Source organism: Ictidomys tridecemlineatus, chromosome 5 (genome assembly GCF_052094955.1).
Source record: "Ictidomys tridecemlineatus isolate mIctTri1 chromosome 5, mIctTri1.hap1, whole genome shotgun sequence".
NCBI lineage: Eukaryota > Metazoa > Chordata > Mammalia > Rodentia > Sciuridae > Ictidomys > Ictidomys tridecemlineatus.
The window spans coordinates 111,290,400-111,314,193 of NC_135481.1; the positions used below are offsets into that span (position 1 = coordinate 111,290,400).

Consider the following 23,794-nt stretch of genomic DNA (forward strand, 5'->3'; position numbering starts at 1 on the left):
GAAGAGGACAGAGAACAAAGACCAGGGAGATAAATGGCTAATGTTTCAAGATGAAGGTTAAGGATAGGAAAGAACTGAGCAGGATGTCTCCCTTAACACACAGTCACAGGCTCATACCTGGCAGGACACTTGGGTCTGAATGACTATCCTGTGAGCTGTGGCCCACAGGCCCACTGTCCCTCCACTCTCTCCTGCTGGCAAGACTCACCCCAGTGTCTTTTGGTTAAGAACAGTGGACATGCAGACAAACACTCCCTAACTTCATCCGAGGTGACCTGGCCCTGAGGACAAAAGGAGGGGTGAGGAAGGCCTAGTGTAAGGCCCAAGTACAATGACAGGTCCCCATGAGCCTGGGCTTCCCAGTGACAGCAGTGCCCTTGAGCCGGCCTCCCAGGGGCTAAGGTGGTCCAGTGCACTCAGAGACACAGAGACCTTCTGAAAGGTGGCCTCTGTCAGCACTTCCAGAAGGCATGAGGCACAGCCAGAAGGCACAGCGAGGCACAGCCAGCAGACAGTAACACCATCTTTCCAGGGCTTCCCAGGCCTCCTGGGACCAAGGCAGGGAGGTGGCCAGATGGCCAGGAGGAAGAACATGAATGAAGGCTCATAGTCTCAGAGCATGTGGGAACTGAGAGGATCCAAACTCAGGCTTGCAAGAGCCCATTAAAACCATAGAACCTTGCCCCAGAGAGGAGCGTGACCTCCCCAGAGTCACACAGCAAGTTGGAAGCAAACTCACGTTTCCAATACAGATGCAAAAGGCAAAGCTAAAAAATCTGGCTTCTGACAGCAGGTAGGTGAGTGCACATAATTGGACAAGAGTGAAGACCAAAGAAGTAGCCCCAGAAGATTCTGAGACAGAAAGAGAAAGAAAGTGAAAGAGAACTCATCATCAAAGAAAAAAGAAGCCAGAGCTTCAAGAGTTCATATATAACTCTCTGTCCTCAGTGGAAATATATTCTGGGGGGAAGGGGGCCCTAAGGGAGATGAGGGGACCCGGAGGATGGGGCTGAGATGCAGTTACTCATTTCAACAGAGTGGCCTCAGAAAGCAGTGAGGGCAGGGTCCACAGCTGAAGGGATGGGAGGAGGGGCAGGCGAACAAGGAGAGATGCCCCTGTGGAAGGCGAGGGGTGGGAGGGGTTCCCGAGAGCCAGGGGGGAAAGCAGGTGAGGAGCAGAGTGTGACTGGAAGGCAGACCAATGGGGAGCTGCAGTGTCCCATGCGAGGAGACAGGGGTCCAGGCTCAGGCAGGGAAGCTCCTGGTGCCCCCCACTCAGAGGCAGTGCCAGGCCTGTGGGAGTCAGCATGAAACCCCTGGCTCTGGGCCAGAGTGGCCCATTGCATTCACAAGCCACATGATTTGGTTAGGAAACTGTGCACCGATGACGCTCAGAACCAACTTCTCTCTCTTCTAGAGTGGAACAAAGCGTCAGGCTGTTCTCTAAGCCTCAGAGTAACGCTGAGGTCACTCTGTTGAGGCTTTACTTTAAGTACCGAGGGAGACTGGTGCCTTCTGTCAGGATGGTAGGTCACTGAGCACTCTCAGAGAGAGCCCCCCAGGGGTTCAGCTTAATGGCCCAGGAAGCTGGCCTGCTTCCAAAAGACGAGCCGTGCTGTGTGCAGAAGCACTCCAACATGGCCCCGTTCGTCCCTGGCCACCCTTCCCACCGACGCCTCCCAGAGGAGATGATGCCAGCATCCCTTGCTGTCCCTGCTTCATCCCGGCCCATAGTACCTTGAGGTTCCCTCGGTCTAGGGCGGCGGTCAGATGCTTGCGGACCTCGGTCAGCTGGGGCTTGGGGCCTCGGGGACTGGCCCCCTGCCTCAGCGGATGTTCCTTCAGGTACTGCTCCAGCTTCGACTCCCCCAGGAGGAGTTCTGCCATGTCATCTACAAAACAAAGGGAGTCACTTAATGGGAGCAAGGGACGGGTGGGCTGGGAAGGACCTGAGGACCCTGCTCCCCATGGCTCTAGCCCAGCAAGGTCCTCCTGAGGCCTCAGAAGTTTAGATGGGTCTAGTGGGCACTGTTCATTAGCAAGGAATGTACTGAGCCCTGTTCACTAGCAAGGAATGTCCAGCCGCGTTGGCCAAGCACTCCGTCATCTGCTGTCTCACATCTGCTGACTCCAGAGGGATGGAGAGAGTCAAGTTCAGGACGGAGAAAACAAGGCTGTCTTTTGATAGGGGCTGGGTTGTGGCTCAGTGGTAGAGCACTTGCCTAGCATGTGTAAAGCATTGGTTCAATTCTCAGCACCATAAATAAATAAATGAATAAAATAAAGGTTCATCGACATCTAAAAATTAAAAAAAAAAAAAGAAGATACAGTATGATCTTACAACACACAAAAAACAATGTGACACATTTCCAAGAGTGGGCAGTGAGGTCTGGCTCTTCTGCGAACATGGACGTGAGCTAGTGGGAGAGCTCTATCTATCTGTACAGCTTCTTCATTTTTTTTTTTACAATACCGGGAATTAAACCCAGGGCCTCACACATGCTGGCCAGGCACTCCACCCCTGGCTCTTTTTTATTTTTATTATTTTTTTTTTATTTTGAAACAGGGTCTCTGAGTCGCCCAGGCTGGACTGGAGCTTCCGGTCCTCCCCTCAGCCTCCTGAGAGCTGGGATTACAGATTTTTCCACCACACCTGGATAAAAGTCAGGTTCTTAAAATGAGTTTGGATAAAAAAGACCTAGATTTAAGGTCTCTCTGTCTCAAAGTCAAAACTACATAGACACTGATGTCTAGGCATAGTCACAGAAGTTTTCACTTCTAAGATTAGTTACCACTTTGTAGCGTCTATACTGGCTGGTTGATTAGAATAAAAAGCTCCCCCCCAGGCTTAGCCCTTTGGAATTCCCACATCAGAATGCTCTGAATGCACCCACAGCAGCTCGGACACCCAGCTGAGCATGGTCTATTTTTCTGTGGTGGACAAAAAATAATTGTAACAAAATATAAAATCAGTTTTTAAAAAGTCTAGAAGAATAAGTCTCAAATCCACAATAGCAGTTACCCCTGGGGTACAGGGAAACTTTGATGGGGTGGCAGCCAAAATGGACTTTAGCATCACTTTTATTTAACACCCTGGTCCTAGAAAGGAGAAAGATTTGACTATTAAATGCAATTTAAAATTAATTCACACAACAATCCCTGAGGACCCACTACGAGTCCAGTGCTCAGTCCATCAAAGGCCCAGGGCCAGAAAAGCCTCCTACACATCCATGTTAGTCAACCCAAACTGCAGTCCACACGCCATAGAGAGCCCTGTCTGTGTACTGAGAAGCTGAAATCATATTTAGACACAAGACCTAGATTCCGGGAGGAGCCCACGAGCAGCAGAATAGGGCTGGGGTAAGTTACTGGGCACAGGAATTCTGAAGACAGTCAAGAATACAAAGCAAGTTTCCCATAAGGAGGAGAGAAGATCTGACAGTCAGCAGTAGCATCCAACCAGAGGACAATGAAGCAATGCCCACAGAAGGAACAGAGACATGGTGTGGTCTCTCCAGATGGAACCAGCCCAAACACCAGCCAGCTAGGAAAGCAATAGGCAGCATCCCCCAGAAACATGAGCCTTTCTTGAGAAAGGAAATCTCCTCCTATGACACTGTCCAAAGCCAGGATGTGTCTTACACTGACAGACTCTCTACAAATCTGCCACATTTCAAGTGGTCAGTAGCTACCAGTAGCCAATGACCATCACATCAGGTGAGAGTATGATCATTGCTTAGAGAGTACAACTAAATATTTATCTCTCTGTCTGTCATGACCCTATGAAGATATCTAAAATAATCTAATAAAAACAACAGGAATTTCTGAACAATAGAGTTGGAGATTTTTAAACTTTTCATCTTTGTAGTTTTAATTATTTATATTGAGCAGAATCATTTTATATTACCTTAAAATTGTAACTGTTCCTTAAAAGTTGGGAGTTTATGCGTGGGTATTAATCATGGCTATTTCTCCGATGTAAGATTATCAATCTATGCTGAACTTTTTTTCTATACATTTTAAATTTCCAAAAAATAAAATAAAGTAAAACAAAATGGAACATGGGATTCCAAGTACTAGAATCCCAGCTTGTGACCAATGGCATCACCTTGGTTTAGAGGACAATTCTGCCCATCTGAGCACAGGAGTTCTCTCTCCCCATTACCCCCCACGATCTAGTCCCTCCACCTGCCTTCCTGCTCCAGGACCCCCTGACATCACATCTGATGGGGGTACTGGGGCAGAATCCCTACCCCGGAGAAAAACAACAGCAGGCCGGGACCCCTGCTCTAGCGCTGGAACAGGATGGCGTTTCTCACCCCTCAGAGCATCAACTTCCATCACAAAATGGGAGCCACGCCATCCAGCCTGAGCCTGGAGTTGAGGGGTTATCAGAGGCAGGGCTACAGCTAGGTGGAGCTTAGCCCTCAGCCGGGCCATATGGGTAGGAGGACCTGGACTGGCCAGCAGGAGGGGGGGCACACCAGGCTCAGGGAAGAGCGCGACCTTAGCAGTGGTGCAGAGGCCCGGGCAGGACAGAAACAAGAGCCCAGGACGAGGCTATAGTGTGGAGCTGGAGTGAGGATGGGGAGACAGGCCAGTCCTCCCCTCAGCTGCACCTCAGGATGATGACCAGGGCCCTCAGTGTAAAAAACTGGTACCAGCCAACCGCTCCTCCAGCTTCACACGCTCAGCATCCTGGGAGCCATTCACCACTACTTAAGGAACACCCACTGAGGCGCTGGTGGCCTCCCCCAGCCTCGGGAACCATGAGTACCCCGGCCTGGGTGTTGCTGATCTGTTTGCGCTTCTACACTGGAAGAAGAGGCTGAAGGAAGAACCCGTGTGCGGTTTCTTTCTGAAGCCGGGCTGAGCACAATGTCTGGCCCAGTCAGTGCCGATAACCAGTGGATTAATCTCATGACAGGGTTAGGCCTGCTGCATGTGTGGCAGCTACTAGCTACCCCTGAACAGCTATCCCCCTCTTCCTCTAGTACAGAGGCTACAGATCACGCTTCCCAGGCCCCTGGTAACAGATGCTGCAGGCAACTGAGTCACAGCAGAGGGGACCACAGCCATGCAACCTCTGGGTTGTTCCTCTGGTTTGTGCCTTGGCAATGAGTCTGGGCTAATGGACGATGACACTCTATCCTAGCCCACAGGATGGAAGCTACTGAGGAGGGCAGAAAACTGTGATACAGGGAGCCTTGGTCCCCAACACCCAGGAGCTGCCACCAAGCCCCGGTCTGCTAATGGTCAATTATCACATGTGCGAAACGTTACTTCTATCTGGTCTTGTGGAAGCCACTGCTACTCGGACTGTCCTTACAAGAGGCCAAGCTGATGTAAAGTGATCTCCTGAAGAAGAAACGGGCTTCCAGGTGAGATGGTCTGCCAGTACCGCCCCAAGTCCCCTGGCTCCCACACAGAATCCTGCAGCTCCCAACCGCACCCTTCAGGTACTATTCCTTGCTTTTTTGTTATACATGTGTAATTTTTTACCTAAACAAAAAAATCTCATAGTTACAAAGAAGTAAAAGACTGCTACCTGAGTGCTCTGCAGGATTCACCCCTCATAACTTCTCTGATCTCCTGACTCTGGGAAGGCACCAGTCTGGATGCCAAGATGTGGAGGGAGCCCAGCTGGAGCAGGAACACCTGGCGCGGGGGAGGGGTTTGCACTGAGAGAAGGGGGTTTTCCTCAGAATTAGGACACAGTCCCATACAATCCCCGTCTCTCAGGACCACTCAATAGGATGTGGGGCCTAAGGAAGCTGAGTGTGATCCTGGACGGGGAGAAGGAGGCAAAGCTCTCACCAGGAACGTGCCAGATACACCTCTGCAAGGTGGAAAGTGGGGGAAAGGACTTCCAGGCACACAACTGAACTAGGAGGCATGCCACAGCCTCCTCATTTGGGGAACTCCAAGTACTCTGTCAGAGCCAAACCCTAGAGTGCTGGGGGGGGGGAGACAGTCGGGAGCCCTTGCCAGGTGTGTGAGGGTCCCGAAGGAGCTGCACCCTCTGAGCTTACGTTTGAGCTTGAAATCCAGCAGACTGGCTGTAAAACAGTTTAAAATTTTTAAAAATATCTAGGCTCCGATGTAATCTCCCAAGCAAATTATGTTTTATTTGTTCCCCTTCAAAAAAGGTGAATTCCCTTCCACTCAGACTCCCAACCAGGAGGGCAGATATTAAAAACATTATGAGCTCACGCCAAAGAAGTCATTCAGGGGCTGCAAGACTCAGTTCTAAAACAGAGAGTGCGGGGTGGCCGGACAGCATGCAGTGAGCCCTGATGGGCTGGGCTTCAGGGACTCCCAGTTCAGAATCCACTGGCAACAAGGAGCCGGCATCGCTAGGCAGCTGCCTCTGCCAGCACGACCCGCTGCACACTAGGACCCTGAGCAGGCGAAGAGGCATCTGGGATACATGAGAAAATTAATTCCAGTGGACTAAAAATTAGAGGTACTATAGAAGAGGATCAAAATGGTAAAAGACACTTTTGTTTCCCACCAACATGGAGTAACAGGGACCAAATTCTCCCTCCTGTGCCACCCTCCCCTGAAACAACCTCAAAAATAATGTCTCAGAACATTGGGACTGGGTGACACAGAAGAGGCCCCTGAGGGCCAGGTGACACTCAAGGTAAGCCCTAGGAGCTTCCACAAGCGACCAGAATCAGGGACCTTGCACAACTCTGTGCACACAGACTCCAGGCATCTGCCTTTTCTGGCCTCTCACCTACACATGCACAGCAGGCCCAGAGGAGCGCGGGCTGGGCTTCCACAGCTGCACGTGGAGCTGCCACCCTGAAAAGTAGGCTGGGCGCGTGACTTCCAGAATGGAGAAGCCCAGGCAGCATGACATACAGCAAAAGAGCTTTGGCCTCAGGCTGGTTGGGGCCTGAATTCCACCACCCCACCCCCTTACTGGCTATGTGGCACAGGGCAAGACACCTGACGTCCCTAGCCTTAGTATCCTCATCTGGCTGGAGTAAAGATTATATATGCAATACCTACAGTATGAAGCAGGTGCTCAGTAGACATTCACTACCATTACTGACACCTTGTTTCATTTAGGACATGCAATTTCCCAGGATGGTCATGTTAGACACTACGGGGCAGACAGCTCTGAGACACAGTCCCTGTGCTCAGCGGGTCCATGCGTGGTCGGAGAATATGAACGCTGGCAACCTTCATTAACGGCCCAGCCACACAAAGCTCTTACTAGGTGCCATGCAGTTTACTAAGCTGTTTATGTGATCCCGACGGTCCTGAAAACACCAGGATGATGACACTCTTCTTATCCTCCCCTTACAGACAGGGAGCCAGGCACAAGCGGGAAAGCAGCCAGATCCCAGAGCAGCTCATCCTGGAGCTGGGATGTGAACTCAGGCAGGTCCCAGTTGTCTCTCCAGCAGGCCTGGCACAAACCACCTGGACATCGGCATTCAGCAGTGGCCAGCTTCCCTCCTAACCAGCTGTGCGACCCTGGCCACACCGCTTGGCCCATTTGCTGCAGGGGCTGGTCAGGCAGTTCTGGAGCCCCTTCCTGATCTACCTGCTAGGATTCTTGGGGAACCACAGTGAGGACAGGCTCTGGGAAGCCTGGGACTGATTTTACATTTCCCACTGCATTTCTTGGGAGTTTAGGCCAGGCGGCAGCAACCAGCCTCCCCGTGATGGACATGAATTCAATATAAATCCTCAGCAAGGAGAGGCATTAGCCTCAGGGGACTGGTTCTCTGGTTTTGCTCCAAAGAGACAACCCCAGGAGCCTTGTGATGGCGCAGCTAGATGCATAGGAATGCCTGGATTCCCTGGTCCCCCAGGGAAGGGGGGCTATGGCCTGTGACCTTGAAGTGACTGCCCCTTCCTCTCAGAGTCTCCCCTGCAGGATAGCAGCTGATGTGGCAACTTTTGATCAGATGGGGCAGGAGGGCTATTCCTGGAGATCTTCATATCAACCACCTGGGGTTCGTATGTCAACAGAGACAAGTGTAAGTCTACTCAAACCGCTCCTGCTGTGGCTGTCATCCCAGAGGACAAAGCAAAGCCCTATTCAAGCAGAATGATTCTCCAGCATCCCCTTGGATACATGCCAAAGACAGCCAGGTCTCCAGTTCTCAAGTCTCACGGGGATTCGATCTTCTCACTTACTGGGCTTCTTGTAAGTCACAGCTAACAGCATTTTCAGGGATTCCTCATCCCCCCAAAGAGCACTGATAGGAAAGCAGGCATGATCGTGTGGTGCTGGTACGAGTATTAATCAACAAGAGTGACTCCAGGGGCAATTTAGCAGTTTCTACATGATAAATCATACATCTGTATCACCTAAGCAGAAATTCCCATTATAGGAACTTATAAATAGATGCACTCTTGAGCACAAATTCACAGGTATAGGGACACTGATTTTTGTGCAACCTGATAACAGTAAAAATAGAAAGCCACTTACAAGTTCCTTGACAAGGACCTGTTCAATAAATTCAGATGTGCCCTGAACTAGTGCATCCATGAAACAAAAGCAGCAGATTAAACACAAAGCCATAGTAGCCTGACCACACAAATGGCCTGTGTCCTCTCACATCCTGAGTCCACATGCTATGTGGCCTCATGCACTGACCCTGGGCTTGGCTGCCCTGACCAGAAGGACCAATAGGCCTCTGATACACACACTTCCAGCTTAGAGAAAGGGCTTGCTGGCCTCTTCTTCCCCCTGGCTACCTATGGCCACCATGAGCACACACTTGGGCTAGCACACACTTGTACTCAGCTGAGGATGAGTCACTGGAGGATGGAAGGCCACATGAAGCAGAATGAAGTTGTCTCAGCCAGGGCTCCAGATACATTAGAGCACCCAGTCCAGAGCAGCAAGGTCACCATGCTGACCTCCAGAGGGCCACCAATGCATGAGTGAGCCCTGGTGAGCCCAGAATCATGAAATGGCCAGGGTGGTTGCTGTAGGGCACTAAGTTTGGGGCTGACTTGTCAGACAGCCACAACCCTAACAATCTCAAAGACAGAGGGGGAAAAGCAAGATACAAAGGAGGGTACACACTAGGTCGTTACTGTGTATACACAAAGACAAATAAATAACATACTTTCTTATGAAAGTACAGAATACTTCTGAAAAGAACCCCTTGAAAGTCTCAAGAGGGGCTGCGTCGGTGGCTGAGACAATGCAGAAGGAGGTCAGTTTTCACACTACAGAAGGTAGATTTACAATGGCTCGATTTATGATTTTCCAACTTTACGATGGTGCAAAAGTGAGACACATTCAGTGAGAACCACCACACTTTGGGTTTTGAATTGTGTCTTTTCCCAGGCTAGCCATATGCAGTGCCAGGCTCCCTGGAGAGGCTGTCAGCATGAGCCATGCCATCATGATCACATGTATATATTCGTAAAAAGCTGTGTAGATGATTTTGCCCACCGTAAGCTGATGAAGTGCTCTGAGCATACTAAAGGTGCAGGCTGAGCGCTGATGCTCAGTAGGTCAGGTGTATTAAATCCACTTTTAACTTAGGATATTTTCAACTTAAAATGGGTTCATCGGGATGTGGCCACATCATAAGGAACACCCTATGCTCTTTTTAATTATTGGATTTTCATGAACATTCAATACCTACACAAAACAGTAATCAGTTAACTTAAAAAAGAGAGAAGAGCTATAACACAATGTGCCCTGAATCTCAAGCAGCTGGACTGGCTACCCACAGAGGGGTTCACCCAACCTGAACCATCACTCAGAGTCAAGTGAAGAGTGTCACATCCACAGTGACTCCTGAGAGCCATCTCCCACTCTTCCTGGGCCACCAGCCTTTCACATGCACATATGCTGGGTCCTCAGCATATTCCTGAGGCCATGGCCATCTGTGTCACATAAGGAACCTGGACACACTGTGCCTCGCTCCCTCTCTGCCCAAATCTCAGCCTCCTCTATGACCTACTCCAGGTCCACCTGGAGCAGCTTCCCCTGCTCGTGGCCTGGGCTAGCCAGGGTCCCACAGCATCCTACAGGTCACACATCACCAGCAGCACTGCCGGCACCAGGACTTGGAGCTGTGAAGGAGCAGGGCAAATCTCTGCATTCAGCAGCTCACCCTCCAGACAGGGAAGACAGAGAAACCTGAAAAGGACCAGAGTGGGACGAGACTGCAGGGAATTAAAACAGGCAGTGCAGGAGCAAGTACTTGGTGGCTACTTCAGACTCAGTGGTCAGGTCAGGAAGAGACTCTTCAAGGAGAGGGCACCTAAGGAGGTAAAGTCAGGCACTCAAAGACCTGAGGGTAGAGGGTTCCAGGAGGGTGAAAGGTCATTAAAAGACCCTCAAGCTGGACCCAGCTGGCGTGGTCTGGGAACAGTAAGAAGGCGAAGCAGCTGGAGTGGAGGGACAGCGCTGCCGGTGGGGTGGGGGTCAGGGGGCGGTGCAGGGGGCGGTGCGGAAGGTCCAGCATGCACTGAGCACCATGGGAGGCCTTTGAGAGCTTACAGCGGGGAGATGAAAGGCTCTGATTTAAGTTGCTGAACGCTCCCTCTTGACAGCCTGGAAGGAGCAGAGGCAAGGACAGAAAAGGTTACAGCAGTAGCCAGGTGAGAGGTGACAGCAACTTGGACAGGGGTACGGAAAGAAATAGTGCAGGAAGGGAGAGAGAAACTTGAGTCAGGACACAGTTTGGAGGAAAAATAAGCAAGGCTTACTAATGGCCTGGACTGGAGATGTGGGAGGCAGAATAATGGCCCCAAGGAAGTCCACGTGCCAACCTCCGGAACCTGTGAATATGCACTTGACCTGCAGAAGTGCTGAGCATCCTGAAGTAGAGTCTCCTGAATAGTTCTGTGGGCCTTGGGTCCTTAGAAGAGGGCAGCGGAGGGTCCACATCAGGGAGGGCATGGATGTGACAACAGAGACAGAAGAGAGACTGGGGAATATGGAGGGAGGGGTCATGAGCCCCATGACACATACAGCCCTCTCTTGAACCTGGACTAGGCAGGGACACGGGTTCATCTCTGGAGCCTCCAGAAGCAACGCAGCTCTGATGACACTTGATTTTGCCCAATGAGGCCCATTCTGACTTCTGGCTGCCAGAACTCTAAAAGAATCCATTTGCATTGCTTTAAACCAGTAAATGTGGGATAATTTGTTACAGCAGCCACAGGAAACTAACAGATGAAGACAAATCCTGTGGACAGTGGAACCGCTCGCCGTTTACTAGAGGGGGGGAAGGCAGCCAAGAGCTCTGTTTGGCCAAGTTCACTGTGCAATGACACTGGTTTCCAGATGGAGAACTCAAGCCACACGGAATCTGGAAGAGACTGAGCAGGAAGACGCAGGAACGGAAAGGAGAGCACGTCTCTTACAGAAGCCAAGATCAGGCGAGTCCGGAAGGAGGGAGTGGTCAAGTGGGCTAAAAGCGGCTGGAACTCGGGGTGAGATAAGAGGAGGCCACGTTAGATTTGGCAATGTGGAGGCAACACCAGACGGTGACCTTGACTGTGTCTCTGTGGGGCACAGGGACGGGAGCCCCACAGTGGGCTGGGGAGGTGCCCCGACAGGGAACAGAGAGCTGAGGCGGGGCTCAGAGCACTGCAGTGGGGACTAAGGAAGCTTTTATCAGGACAGACCAGGGAGCAGTGCGGCCCAAGGGCAGGGCCAGGGAGAGGCGGGATACCACATGGTAGGGGCCTGAGAGGACCCAAGCTCTGAGTAAGCTGAAGCGCTGGTGGCCTCTGAGGGAAGCCCGGAAGCAGTGACAGGGGAAGCTGGCAGACCAGCAGTAGGGGTGAAGGAGTTTCCTAATGGCTCTTACTTCCTCTATAAAGTATGAGGCAAGGTCACAGGCTAGGAGCCAGAGGGTGGCCTTCAGGAGGAGAAGAGAGAGCAAGTTTTGGAAAGTTCGACTTCAAGCCGGTGAGGAGTGGCAGCGCTCTCTCCCCGAGCTTTGGCCATCATCTGCACACGGTCAGCAGGTGCACAGGCGGGCATGCACAGGCCCACGTGGGCCAAACCAGGGCAGGGACAGCAACTGGTACATTAGAAGGGAAGGGCACACATCACTACTACAAGACACGGAGTAGTCATCCCCCTGCCAGTTCTTAGAGTGTACGCAAGCCTTCCAATGGCTGCCTCTCCCCAAAGTGAAGGCCGAAAGCCCTGTAACTTGTCTCCTTTGTTCTCATGTCCATCCTGTCACTCTCACATTTGGGCTCTATGGCCAGCGCTGGGCATGCAGTAGGTCCTCAATAAGCATTTCCAAAATGACTCCATCAATATACACATTCCCCTCTCATGGACACAGCCCCTCTAGCCAAGTGCCTGCTCTCAGGAGGCTCAGCCCCCTGGGGCGTCTGACACACAGGGTGGCCGTGACCCGAGCCTTCCAGTTCCTACCTCAGGGCTCCAACAGGCCCACCTGCCTCCACCCCAACCCTCTAGGTTTAAACTGTGACCCAGTTCAGAGGCCTGGGCACTAGGAAGTCTTAACTGAAAAGCAAAGATGGCAAAAGTCACAGATTAAGAGCCCAAAAGAAGCTGGCAGAAATGATTCTGAGAAAATCTTGGTAGGGAGAGCCCGGGCATCTTGCCAAACCTCCTCCCCACGTCCACATGGAAGCTGGAAGGACAGGATGGGAGAGCACAATGTGGGGACAGAAGATAGTGCCTCTCTGCACTGGCAGAACAGACGCGCCGGCTGGCCACACTCTTACACACCCTCCTGCCGCACGCGTTCCCTCTCCCGCAGTACAGCCACCACACACCTACTCACACTCACACACTCCTGGAGAAACCTGCCCCACGAGAATAAAAGGTCACTTTTCTTCTGCTGGAAGGTCACATGAAGTCCCTGTTACATGTCTGGAGTGGTGTGGCCTGTCCTCTGAGCTCTGAGGGCAGGAAGTGACTCCAGGGCCAGGGGATGCAGTCAGGCAGCCCAGAGGCTGGAAAGTGGCTTCTTCTCAGGAAGCCAGCTCCTGCGACAAGGCACACACGCCCACCTGCGCTCAAGGACACCATATATGGGGGGTGGGGACACCAGTCCTGCAGGTTGTAGGAAGACCACAGACAGTCAGACGAGGGTCAGGAGCACATGACATTGGGGCTGGGCCTGAGGAACCCTCCAAGTGAGGTAGGACTTCTCCAAGTGTGACTCCAGGCAGGAAGTGGCCCAGCTGGGAGGTGGCGGGAAGAGGCAGGGGGCAGGCTCCACAGGGTATAGGGCCAGCTGCAGAGGGTTTCAGAGACCCACCTTCCCAAGACTTTTTCTGGGCCCAAGACTCAGTGGAAACTCAACTCCCTTGACCCAGCAGGCCAGCAAGGGAAGTGGCACTTGCTGCAGGTCCTGGGCCTGGCTCCCCCAACAGGGTCACCTTGCCGACTGGCTGCCCTGGGGGTGACTAGCTTGAGAGAAAACAGTGCTTCTCATTGGGCTTCTGACCTGTGAGGGCCAGAGGGGTAGGTCCTCAAGGGAGTCAGGCCTCAAGCACAGGTGAGCAGTCTGAATGTGCAAAGGGGGACAGCAGGGCAGTGGAGGGGACCCAAGCCGACCACATCCTGGGAAAGGCTGCCCAGCCGTGTCCACCTCAGTTCCAGGAGAGCCTTAGCAAGGGCAGGTAGGTAACAGCACTCAGTCAGCTCTATTAGACACCCATGAGCCAGGACTCACCCAGAGCCCCAGGCAGGAGGGCCACCCTAAAGATGACACCAACAGCCTTGCCAGGTCTCACGTGGCCTCTGCCTACTCTGGGCCTCCATGGCCCTCGTTCCTCTCCCATTCCAGACCTGATCAACCTTCTGCTAAGCCTCTAGTACTAGCAGAGCAGAAAAGTGAGTCTTGGGGTCATTCTGGCTCCTCAGGATGGTGGCTGGCCCACAGTAGATGTTCAGCAAGTGTTTGGTGAATAAATGAATCCAAGTAAACTCCTCCAGGGCAGAGGCCAAGTTGTTCCCTTAATGATCAATTGTGCACTGGCCATGTGCCAGACACTGTCATTGGTGCTCGGGACACAGCAATGAGCAAAAGTGGCAAAAAGGCCTGGCCCTCACGGGGCCAAAGGCAGTCACACTCACCCCTGACTCCAATAACAAACAGCACCCCAGCACCCTACACTAGACCCACCAAAGCACTGAGCAAATGCATGGAAGAGGAGGGCTGTGGAGTCTGTCACATGTGGGTTGAAGCCCTAGTTCTGTGACCCGGTTAGCAGGTCTACCTTCAGCTTCGGGCCTCAGTCACAGTCGGGCACAGGAAGCCCCTGCTGCACGTCTTGTTGCATTCACTGTCATTGCTATCCCCGTCACTCTCCTTCTGCACCCTTGATCCCCTGCATGGACTGAGCATCTGGGTCCTTCCACCCTCCCTCCACACATGACACTCCTGACTTGGCCAAGCAGCTTCCAGATGCTGCCAGTGCCAGAAACTACAGTGTCTCATTCACTCCTCCACCACCTGCGCAGGAAGAGTGGGGCTCAGCGGCTGAGGAACTCACCCAGGACGGGATCCGAACCCAGGACTGGCAGGACATACCACTGCTTTCTCTGGCACCAGGTTCTGGCCCCCTTGCTAAAATACCTCCATCCACTGATGGGATGATCTGCCATCCCACTTGCCCAGACTGAGGGGGTTCCTGGGACTCAAGACTTTCAGTGCTGGGGCTGGGGTTGTGGCTCAGTGGTAGAGCGCTCGCCCAGCACTTGCAAGGCTCTGGGTTCCGTCCTCAGCACCACATAAAAATAAATATATAAATAAAAGGTATTGTGTCCAACTACAACTAAAAAATACTTTAAAAAAAAAAAAAAAGACTTTCAGTGCTAAACCCCAACACTATCACCCTGTCCAAGGCCCTCCCTGGCACTCTACCAGGCCTTACCCACTGCTACACAAGCCCACCCTGGTCTCAGCCCTTCAGGAACCCAGCTGCATCCTGTGTGTCTTGTGACACTGTCATTGTCCTTCTCAGACTGCAGGGTCACGTGCTGTCTCAGCACTTGGACAGTCATCTCTAAGGTCTGGTCCTGGGATACCCCACACCACAACGACCTGGAGTGCTGGCTGACACTCCTGCTTCCTAACCAACCCACCAACACCCCCTGAAGTAGAAGCTGAGGTCGGGCCTGGCAATTGGAGCTGCTGCTGGAAGGTCGCTTGACCGTCCTGACCGGCAAGCCCTCCCTGGCTAGGGACCCACTCACTCTTTTTCTCCTGATGCCTCCTGACACCTGGTCTATGCCCACACACAGAATGTAGTGGTACTCATTAAACACTAACCCTGTGATTCAGAGCAAGGGCTCCACACTGCCCACTAAAACCTCCTGTGTGAGGCACAGTCTGAATATTCAGACTCCAGACCCATGTTGGGCCAAGAGGATCACCCCACCCAGAGCAGATGTCTAGAACTCTATAATGCCCAGATTCCCTCAGTCCAGTACTTCTCAGAGTGTCACAGCCTAGCAGCCTTCAGATCACCTGTGGGCTTTTTAAGAACACAGCCCTCTGGCCTGCTAGGTCAAGATCTCTGGGAGTGGGGCTTTGCAATATGGATTCTCTCTGTGATGTTTTGACATCACCAGTTTTAGAAAACATTAATGCAATAGAATAATGCAACTTTCAGAAGTGGGACAGAACCCAGCTTAATTGACATCGCCAGGCCTCAGTCTACTTACCCCTGAATGAGAATTGCAATCCCTGACCTCAATTACCTGGGGTCTATGTAAAAGTCAATGCCCCAAATCTGGTACATGAGAGAAGAATGATTGCATTCTTCTCCCCTACTGGCACTGTTTCACACTGGGAAGTTGGGAGAACTAAAGCTTCAGAGGATCAAGTGGTGCCCACAAGGTCACTTGGAGGGCAAATGGATGAGGATCCTGGCCTCTGAGAGAACCAAATAGGGTCCACTCTGCATAGTTCTGGCATTTCCACTGTCACAAGTTGGATGAGCAGCAAAAAATCTCAAGGGTGGCAGGGGCTGCTGCCACTCCATTAGGTTTCCTGCAGCTTGTGACTGTCCTTCATATTTTATGTGGCAGCCACTTAGCCTACCTGCCAAACATCCTTGTGTTGGTGACTGATGGGGACGATTGAGAAGTCTCAGAAAAACAATCCTCTCTTCCTGGCCTTCTCAGATGGGAACAGTGGCTCTCACACATGTCAAAGGCCAGCAGCCCTCCACCATCTGCCAAGCATGAGGTCACCCACAGGGGCATAAAGCCACCCATGTGAGGCCAGTGGGAATCAGGAGCAACGGCCATTCCCAAGCACCCAGGGCCAAGCTAGTCAGGCAGTAGAGGTTCCAGGACAGGGAGGGGGTGGGCCTACAGCATGTGAGCACCACAAGCCACTTCCAGGCGCTCTTGGTGAAGGAATGCATTATCTCCCACAGCAGAAGACCAGAAAAGGGCTGCTCCAGGCAGGGGGACCATGTTCCTCTTGTCTCTCTGTGCTGCCACCCTCTGTGGGTCACCTAATTCTTGGCCCAAGCAGGCTCAGGGGCAAAGACAGTGGCAACCCCAGGTCTCAAAGATACAAACAATAATATCCAGGTCGAGATGAGAGCCATTTGCTCTGTTTTAAACACATATGTGGCTCTTTAGCAGAAAAAAAAAAAAAAAAAAACTTTTCCTGAAGTATCTCCGTCAAGCAAATGCCTGGTGATGTCCCATTGGCCAGAACCAATTCCCATGCTCATACCTCAATCAATCACAGATAAGCAAGTAGAATTACTAGGGCCAGAGCCCACCCAGTTAAAAACATGGTACACTAAACAAATATGGGGCTCATTCAGGAAGGAAGAAAATGGGTGGACGTGGAGAATGCTGAACTGGCACCCAGGGAGCCTCTGATGGCCACAACTCATGATCCCACCAGCCCCAGGCAAACCCCAGTCCCAGCTACTCTTCTGGGACATATTATCACTTGTGATGCAGCCTTCACTCCCATTGAAAAAGACCCTTGACCTTTTTTCCTTAGGCCTGTTCCATTTGCTCAGAGGCCCTGGCTCATGAAAGGCTGTGACTAAGTCAACAAGCACACCAGGAATGTGCGATGGCCCAACACCATGATTTAGGACCATAAAGTAGAACTGCGGCCCTCAGCCCTCTTGAGGCTGGCTGTCTGGTAAGGAGAAAAGACACACACCAAGAGAGAGGTTCAGGGAAAAAAAACCCTAAATTGGGGAACAGGAGACGACAGTACCTATCACCATCTCCAGCAGATAACAGTCAGTTCCCAGAAAGGCTAACTCTTACTCCCACACTATAGACTCTCAGTTAAATCTTAGCCTTGTTTCCAAAGAAGACCCTCGGGCACCCAAGACGCTGTGCTAAGTACTCCCAGATATTTTGGGTTTTCCTTCATTTGGTTCTTATGACCACCATACAATCTGTCACTATCATGACTGGTTCACAATACCTGATCAATAGTTTCTGAAATTTCAGAACTCTAAAAACCAAAAGATGATTTTGTTGTTATTCACTTACTGGATACCAAAACCTCAACTGAACTGACATGAGGCTGTTTATAGTGTCTTTATCCCTTTTTCAATGACAACTCGTAGGTTTTGATGCAGAAATACTGACGTGTTTTATTATGAAGTGCTGCCCCAGGGCCCACTGAGAACGTCACTCAGTGTCTAGAATATGTTCCATATTCTTAAAAAATTCTGCATTCTGAAACACACCTGGCCCAAAGGATTCAGAAAAAGGACTCGGTGTGTGTCACTACTTTACAAATGGGGCTTTGCAAAGTGAGTGGCCCCTCAGGAAGCAGCAGAACACCTTGACTCAGGAACTGGCGCTCTCACCCACTCTGCCTGCTTCTGCCACTTGCTGGACAGTGGCTTTAAGGAAGCTGTCTCCCTCTCTGGGCCTGTTTTCTCATCTGTAGGAAGATGGGCTAGATGAGTGGATTTAAAGGTTTTTTGTTTGTATTCCATTTCTTCAAAGGAAACCTTAGAGGAAAGCATAACTGCAAGCAGGTATGGTGGCGCAGGCCTGTGTCCATCCACCCAGGAGGCTAAGATGACAGGATCTCTTGAGCCCAGGAGTTCAACACCAGCCTGGGCAACACAGCAAGATGAAAGGAAGGGAGGGAAAGAAAGAGAGGAGAGGAGGGGGAGAGAGAAGTGCAGCTGCTCCAGTGGGTGAGGCCTGATGGCTGCTAATGCTGTTCCCAGACGGGCCCCGACAGCACAGCTTCAGAACCGCTGCACGCTGTGATGGCTCAGGTCTTGCCTGGTCCTAGCACGGTACGGTGGTCTTCCCTGAAGCAAACTGCCTTTTCTGTGAAGGAAGAATAACTTGACAGATGGGTAGGTTTTTCATTGACAGAGAGAATTTCAGAACCAAACAGAGTGAGCAAGGGCATAAAGACAAGCAAGGGGTGCAGGACGGCCCAGAAGGCCACACTGGCCAAGGGATGAGCGGGGAGAGGGGCAGTGCACCAAGGTGAGGGGCCAAGCACGGGAATGCCAGGCACCCTCCCCCTCCAAGCACAAGGCCAGGGAAGAGCTGGGCAGGCCCAGCCCCAGTGTCCAGGCCCCAGAAGTCAAGGTCCTTCTGCCCTGATTACTGTGACCATGGGCTCCTCGGCCTAGATCAGGGCCATCAATCCAAAAGTAAGGATATATGGTTGCCACAAAGATGTGTCCTTCAAAGGACAACAGGTCAGAGTATTTGAAAGCAGGACGCTGGCCTGAGAAGGCTCGGATGAAGAATCACCAGAGGTCTCACTGTCGTCCCTCTGCCCCTTCTGAGGGCAGTCTGACTCCCAGGGCTTTGTTGTGCCCCAGAAGTGTCCCAAGAAGCCACTCCTAAACATCAAGGCCACCTCAGAGACTTAGTTAAATCTTTCCGAAGAAGCCCCTTGGGCACACGGAACCCTGCCCCTCTTTGAGAAGGCTGAGAAGGCAGGAGGGGGACCCTGTCCAGAAGGGGAGCCAGATGCCCTCCCCGCCCTGCCTCCATCACAGACAAAGAGCTTCACCCCACTTCATCCTAAAGACATTTTGTAGCCAAACTTTGGCCCAGAAGAAGCTCCATTTCCTTGCCTACATATCACCAAGAAAGTATTTAAAATGTTTCAAAATCTCAAGGAATCAGACAGCAATGATCCCTTCAAGGAAAAACCACTATTTGGGGCCTGAGTGTTCTAAGTGAGCTGAGTAACAGCTTGCTTAAGAAGATTACCAGGCTGGCAAGGAGAGAAGCCACCAGGGGAGCAGGAAAGGAAGGGCTGTCAGGGGCCCTGGCCGGGCCTCCACACAGGTTTCCATTCCTGAACCACCTGGGAGTCCTGAGCAGGCTGCAGCTCAGGTGTCTCATTTCTAGATCCTCTGCTCTTTTTTCCCAGCCAGGTAAGGATCAGGAGTTGGCCTGACTTGCCCAGGGTTACGTGGAGCTGCTGAGAGAATGAACAACAATTTACCACATCCCAAGGTTTCCAGGGATCAACCCGATGAATCCTCACAGCCACCCAGTGGAGCAGGTATTATTAACTCTATTTTACTGATGGGAAAGGCAGGCTCAGAGAGGTGAAGCAACTGGCCTGAGGTCACCCAGTCAGCTACAGGAGAGTCCAGATATTAGCTCAGATGTCAAATCCCCATACTTCATGCACAGCAGTGAATTCACCATTGGGGCTGGAGATGACATTCTGGGGAGAGAGGGCAGCTAGACTGTCCTTCCAGAAACCAGGACTTCCTGTTAGTCAAACAGAAGCCAAGAATGGTTCTCCATCTTCACCCCTGGACCCCTGGGCTGCTCCTTCGTCTCTAGCCACAGCCAGGCTTCTCTGTGCCCACAGAGCCCCTGGACACCTGGCCACGGGGTGGATTCTGACTTCCAGTCAGGGGGAAGGGCTGAGAGTCTGCATTCCGCACATGTTCCAGGTGACGCCCACGTGGCGGGTCCACACTTCAAGTAGCCAGAGCCTAGACCTGGTGGAAGCTCCTGCCACCCCTCCTCCCACCCCCACTGTCTCACAGGGACTCACCAGGGCCTGGCTCAGAGCCAGCTCCCATGACATGTTGGGTTTCTAAAATAGAAGGAATAAACGGTGACTAGGGTGGGGAATGAGGCCGAAAACAGATTTTCTGGGTTCTGTTTCCAACTTGGCATTTGCCCTTTTCTCCCTTATTCACCTCTTGGCAAAATGTCTGAACCAGTTTATCTCGAGAGTCAGCTGGGCTGGAGCAGCTCAGTCTGCAAGTATCCACTGCTTGGAGTCCCTGATGCAAAGGGGCTGCCGAGCGCCTCCCCAGAGGAGCTAGAGCTGTGGAGTCAGGAGGCGCCCAGGAATGAGCTGGTGCTCCTGCGGTGCCCACCACCCTCAGAGGAGCCAGAGCCTTGACCATGGCCACAGGCCCCTCCCTGGAATGCACAGCTCCTCTGGTCTTGCCTGGGGTGCTGCCTTCTCCTTGGTGCCCTTAGTTCGGGGCCACCCTGGTGAACCCTAGTTTACTATTTAACTAGTTGTCCCTGTGCCCTACCCTACCCTACTCCCAAAGCACCTTTTCCTGTCCCCGCTGTATTCTTCTGACTGCATTCACCACACCAGGCACCCTACACACAAAAGCACCCATTCCTTATCTGAACCCCTGCCCTTCTCTCCGAGAAATGGGCCTCCTGAGGGATGGGTTCTGTCTTCTTTGTCTGTTTTGCTCCCTGGTGCGTCTCCAGTGCCTAAACGGTGGCAAGCCCTCGGCAGGTGTGCAATATTGGTGGAGCAAATGCATGAATGGACAAATGTCCTGCCTGCCAGGCCTCACTAGCCTGGGAGAAACACTGGCTTTAATCTTCGTAATCCCACAAGGTAAATCTGTTAATCCCCATTCTAAAATGTGAAAACTGAGGCTCCAGTAGGTGGTGATTTGAGCAAGGTCACAGTGTCAAGTAACAAGAGGGCCAGGGCTCAGGCCCAGGCTGGCTGGGTCCAAAGACTGAGCTCCTTTCTGCCTGTGGCTGTCCTCAAGGTAACTGTCTTAGTTCAAGAAACAGGACACTAACTTGCTTTCCTCATTCTGAGTAGCAATTGCTTTAACTTAAGGATTCTGACAAGTTTGCTCAGAACTTGTGCCACCACACCTAAAGGGGTCTAAGGAAAAGCCAGGAGGCCTAGGACTGGGAGTAATGCCAACACCAGCCCAAGGGAACCCCAGAGCCAAAGGAAGGTGTGTCAGCCACCCTCAGACACCTGAAGTCTAAAGGAGACCACAATAACCCTGTTTGCAATTCATCTTTTTTGTTGCTTTATTATTATTATTTTAATCTTCCTGAATAATCTCTTTGACCTCCCTAAGTCTTGAGGACCTTTTATCATCAATGGCTACTGCTCACTATGTGAGTCTCCATGACAAAAATCTGTCTCCCATTGAGTTTCCCACAACTAAACCTGCACAAGACCCCTGAACCACCTGCTGCTCACCCCACCCCACCCCACCCCAAGCGCTACTAGTGAACCAGGCTCTGGAGAGGGAGCCCAGCCCAGCAGGGGACATGAAGGTGAGTAAAACAAGCTCCTGCCACCAAAAACCACTCCACTGTCATTCCAGGGCCCACCATGGTTTGACTGCCCGTCTCTGCTCCCACTCCTCACCCTCAATCATGTTAACTTGCCTGTTTCGATAAGTCACCTCTCCTACCTGAAGCTACTTCACTTATTTACTCCCATATGAGCTGACTCCCCGAAGGACAGTCAGCATATGGAAGCAGGGCTTGGTCAGCACTGTTCCCCACGGTCTGTGACTGGCACAGGTTGGGCATGCGTGTATTGGTTGAATGACTGAGCAAAAAGACCAGGAAACAAGTGGATTGGGAGGAAAAAACAGGAGAGGAGACCAGGGAGGACAAGCCAGTGAACCTAACAAGGAAGGCAAGGTCAAATTGCCTTTGAGGCTCTGGGGACTGAATGCTGGAGGAAGAGTTCCCTCGCATGCTCACATCACTGAGAAGAGTCAGCGTTTCTCACCAAGCGGAGTCCAGGTGGGATCTGGGCTTCTTCCACACCTGGCGCCATCACATCCCCTTCATCTACTCTGAACACACCTGCCCAAAGCAAGGTGCCAACGTTGAGAGTGTCCAAACCCAAGTTCTGATTTCGAGGCACTAATACCATAAATGACTAACACAACCCATCCTTGAAAAGGAAATGTGACATCACTGTCCATTTCTGGGTAGTTTGAGGGTAGAAGGTTGAAAATGGTGCTGATATCCTTTCCTGGATGACCATCATTCATTCATTCACTTTCATGCTTTTGTTCAGAAACATGCATCCAGCAGCTTTGGGAAGCCAGAGATGAAGTAGGACAGAACCTCTGCCCTCTCGTCAGTCTACTGGTGCCTGTGGTTTTGGCGGGTACTAAAAGACAAGCAAATATTAACCATACTTGCTTCCAAAACAAATAAGGCCACGTGGAGCTGTGCTCTGGAATGGGATTTTGGCTGCAATTTTGATTCGATTAGTTGGAAGAACCAATTCAGTCAACGGGGTCATGGACGAACTCCAGGCACCAGGCTCCTGCTCTTCTAGGCACCAAGCCCCTCACCCACCCAACTCCATATCCTAACGTTCTCACCTCTCTTGATAATGTTCTCCCTCCAGACTCCTGGGACTCTACTTCCCCCATATTCCTATACTACATCCCAACCTGACCTCTCCAGGTCTGCATCCTTGACAGGCTCTTCTGAACCCCAGGACACACACCTCAACCTGTCACCACCACCCTCATATGCTCCAAGTCTGAGCTTCCACCTGGGGCCCTGGAACACCATATGTTTACAACCCCGGGTTCTCAGGACACCAAACACACACCATACACACACTCTGGTCGCCCGCCATCCGCTCACTCTGTGTCCTGAGGCTGCGCCCCCCGCATCACCTCCAACTTCTAAAAGCCGAGGCCCCCCGGGTCCCGACACCGGCCGACTCCGGGGCTGCTGCGCCCTGACTGCGCGGATGCCCGCCCAGCGCGCCCAACTCCGGGCGCCGGCACAACCCCCCGCCCCACCCCGCGCGACCCCGGGACCCCGGCTCCCCGGGGGCCCGGCCCCGCGCACGTCCCCCGGGCCTGCGCCGGCGGCTCGGCCGCGCCCCGCGCCCGGCGCGCCCCGGGGCCCGGCCCGGCCCGGCGGAGGCCGCGGCGCCCCCCGCAGCCCCGGCGGCGCGCCCGCGCGTACCGTTGGCGATGAGCTTGGCCGACAGCTGCTTGACGAGCTCGGGGATCCGCTCCCACTGGCACTCGGAGCGGCAGCGCTCGATCTCCGTCTCCAGCCGCGAGCCCGCCTTCTTGGTCGCCATCGCGGCCTGGCCCGGCCCCGCCGCCCGCAGGCCCCGCAGGCCCCGCAGGCCCGCCGCCGCCGGGCGCCCCCTCGCCGCCGCCCGCTGCCGCCGCGGGCTCGGGCTCCGGCTCCCGGCTCCGCGGCGTAACGGGAGCGCCGGCCGGGGAAGGGGCGGGGAGGCGGGCGGCGGCGGCGGGCGCGGCGGGGCCCCGGGCGCCGCGAGGAGCGGCCCCTGCCGGCCAGGGCCGGAGCCGCAGCGCGGGCCGGGGTCGCGCGGGCCGGGGCGTGAGGAAGGGCGGGAGTGGGCCCGAGGCCCGGCGGCCGGCGAGCGCGTGAGGGGCCGCGCGGAGCAGCGGGCCCAGGGGCGGGAGGCGCGGGTTGGGCGCCCGGGGCCGGACACCGGGCAAGGAGAGGGTCGCGAGCCGCACGGAGAGGCCGGCGGCCCCGGACAGGGCCGCGCGCGGGCGGCGACCCGGGAAGGTCACAGCCCGGCAGCCCTGGGGCGCCCGGGGCCCGGCCCCA

General features: G+C 53.1%; 1 protein-coding gene across 8 annotated transcripts in view; it reads right to left on the bottom strand.

The window, feature by feature from the left end:
* Positions 1-23,434, bottom strand: part of Ttc7b (tetratricopeptide repeat domain 7B) — a 228,913-nt gene extending 205,479 nt beyond the window's left edge. For 3 of the 8 annotated variants that reach the window (XM_078050715.1, XM_078050713.1, XM_078050708.1), the window contains exons 1-2: positions 23,171-23,429; positions 1,738-1,892 (exon numbers count right to left, since the gene is read on the bottom strand). In XM_078050715.1, the coding sequence (XP_077906841.1) occupies positions 1,738-1,892; positions 23,171-23,291 (276 nt within the window). In that variant the 5' untranslated portion in view covers positions 23,292-23,429. Of the gene's footprint in view, positions 1-1,737; positions 1,893-23,170 lie in introns of those variants that run through there. The other 5 variants (XM_078050709.1, XM_078050710.1, XM_078050711.1 and 2 more) reach the window with 5 other exon arrangements.
* Positions 23,435-23,794: the final 360 nt, after the last annotated feature.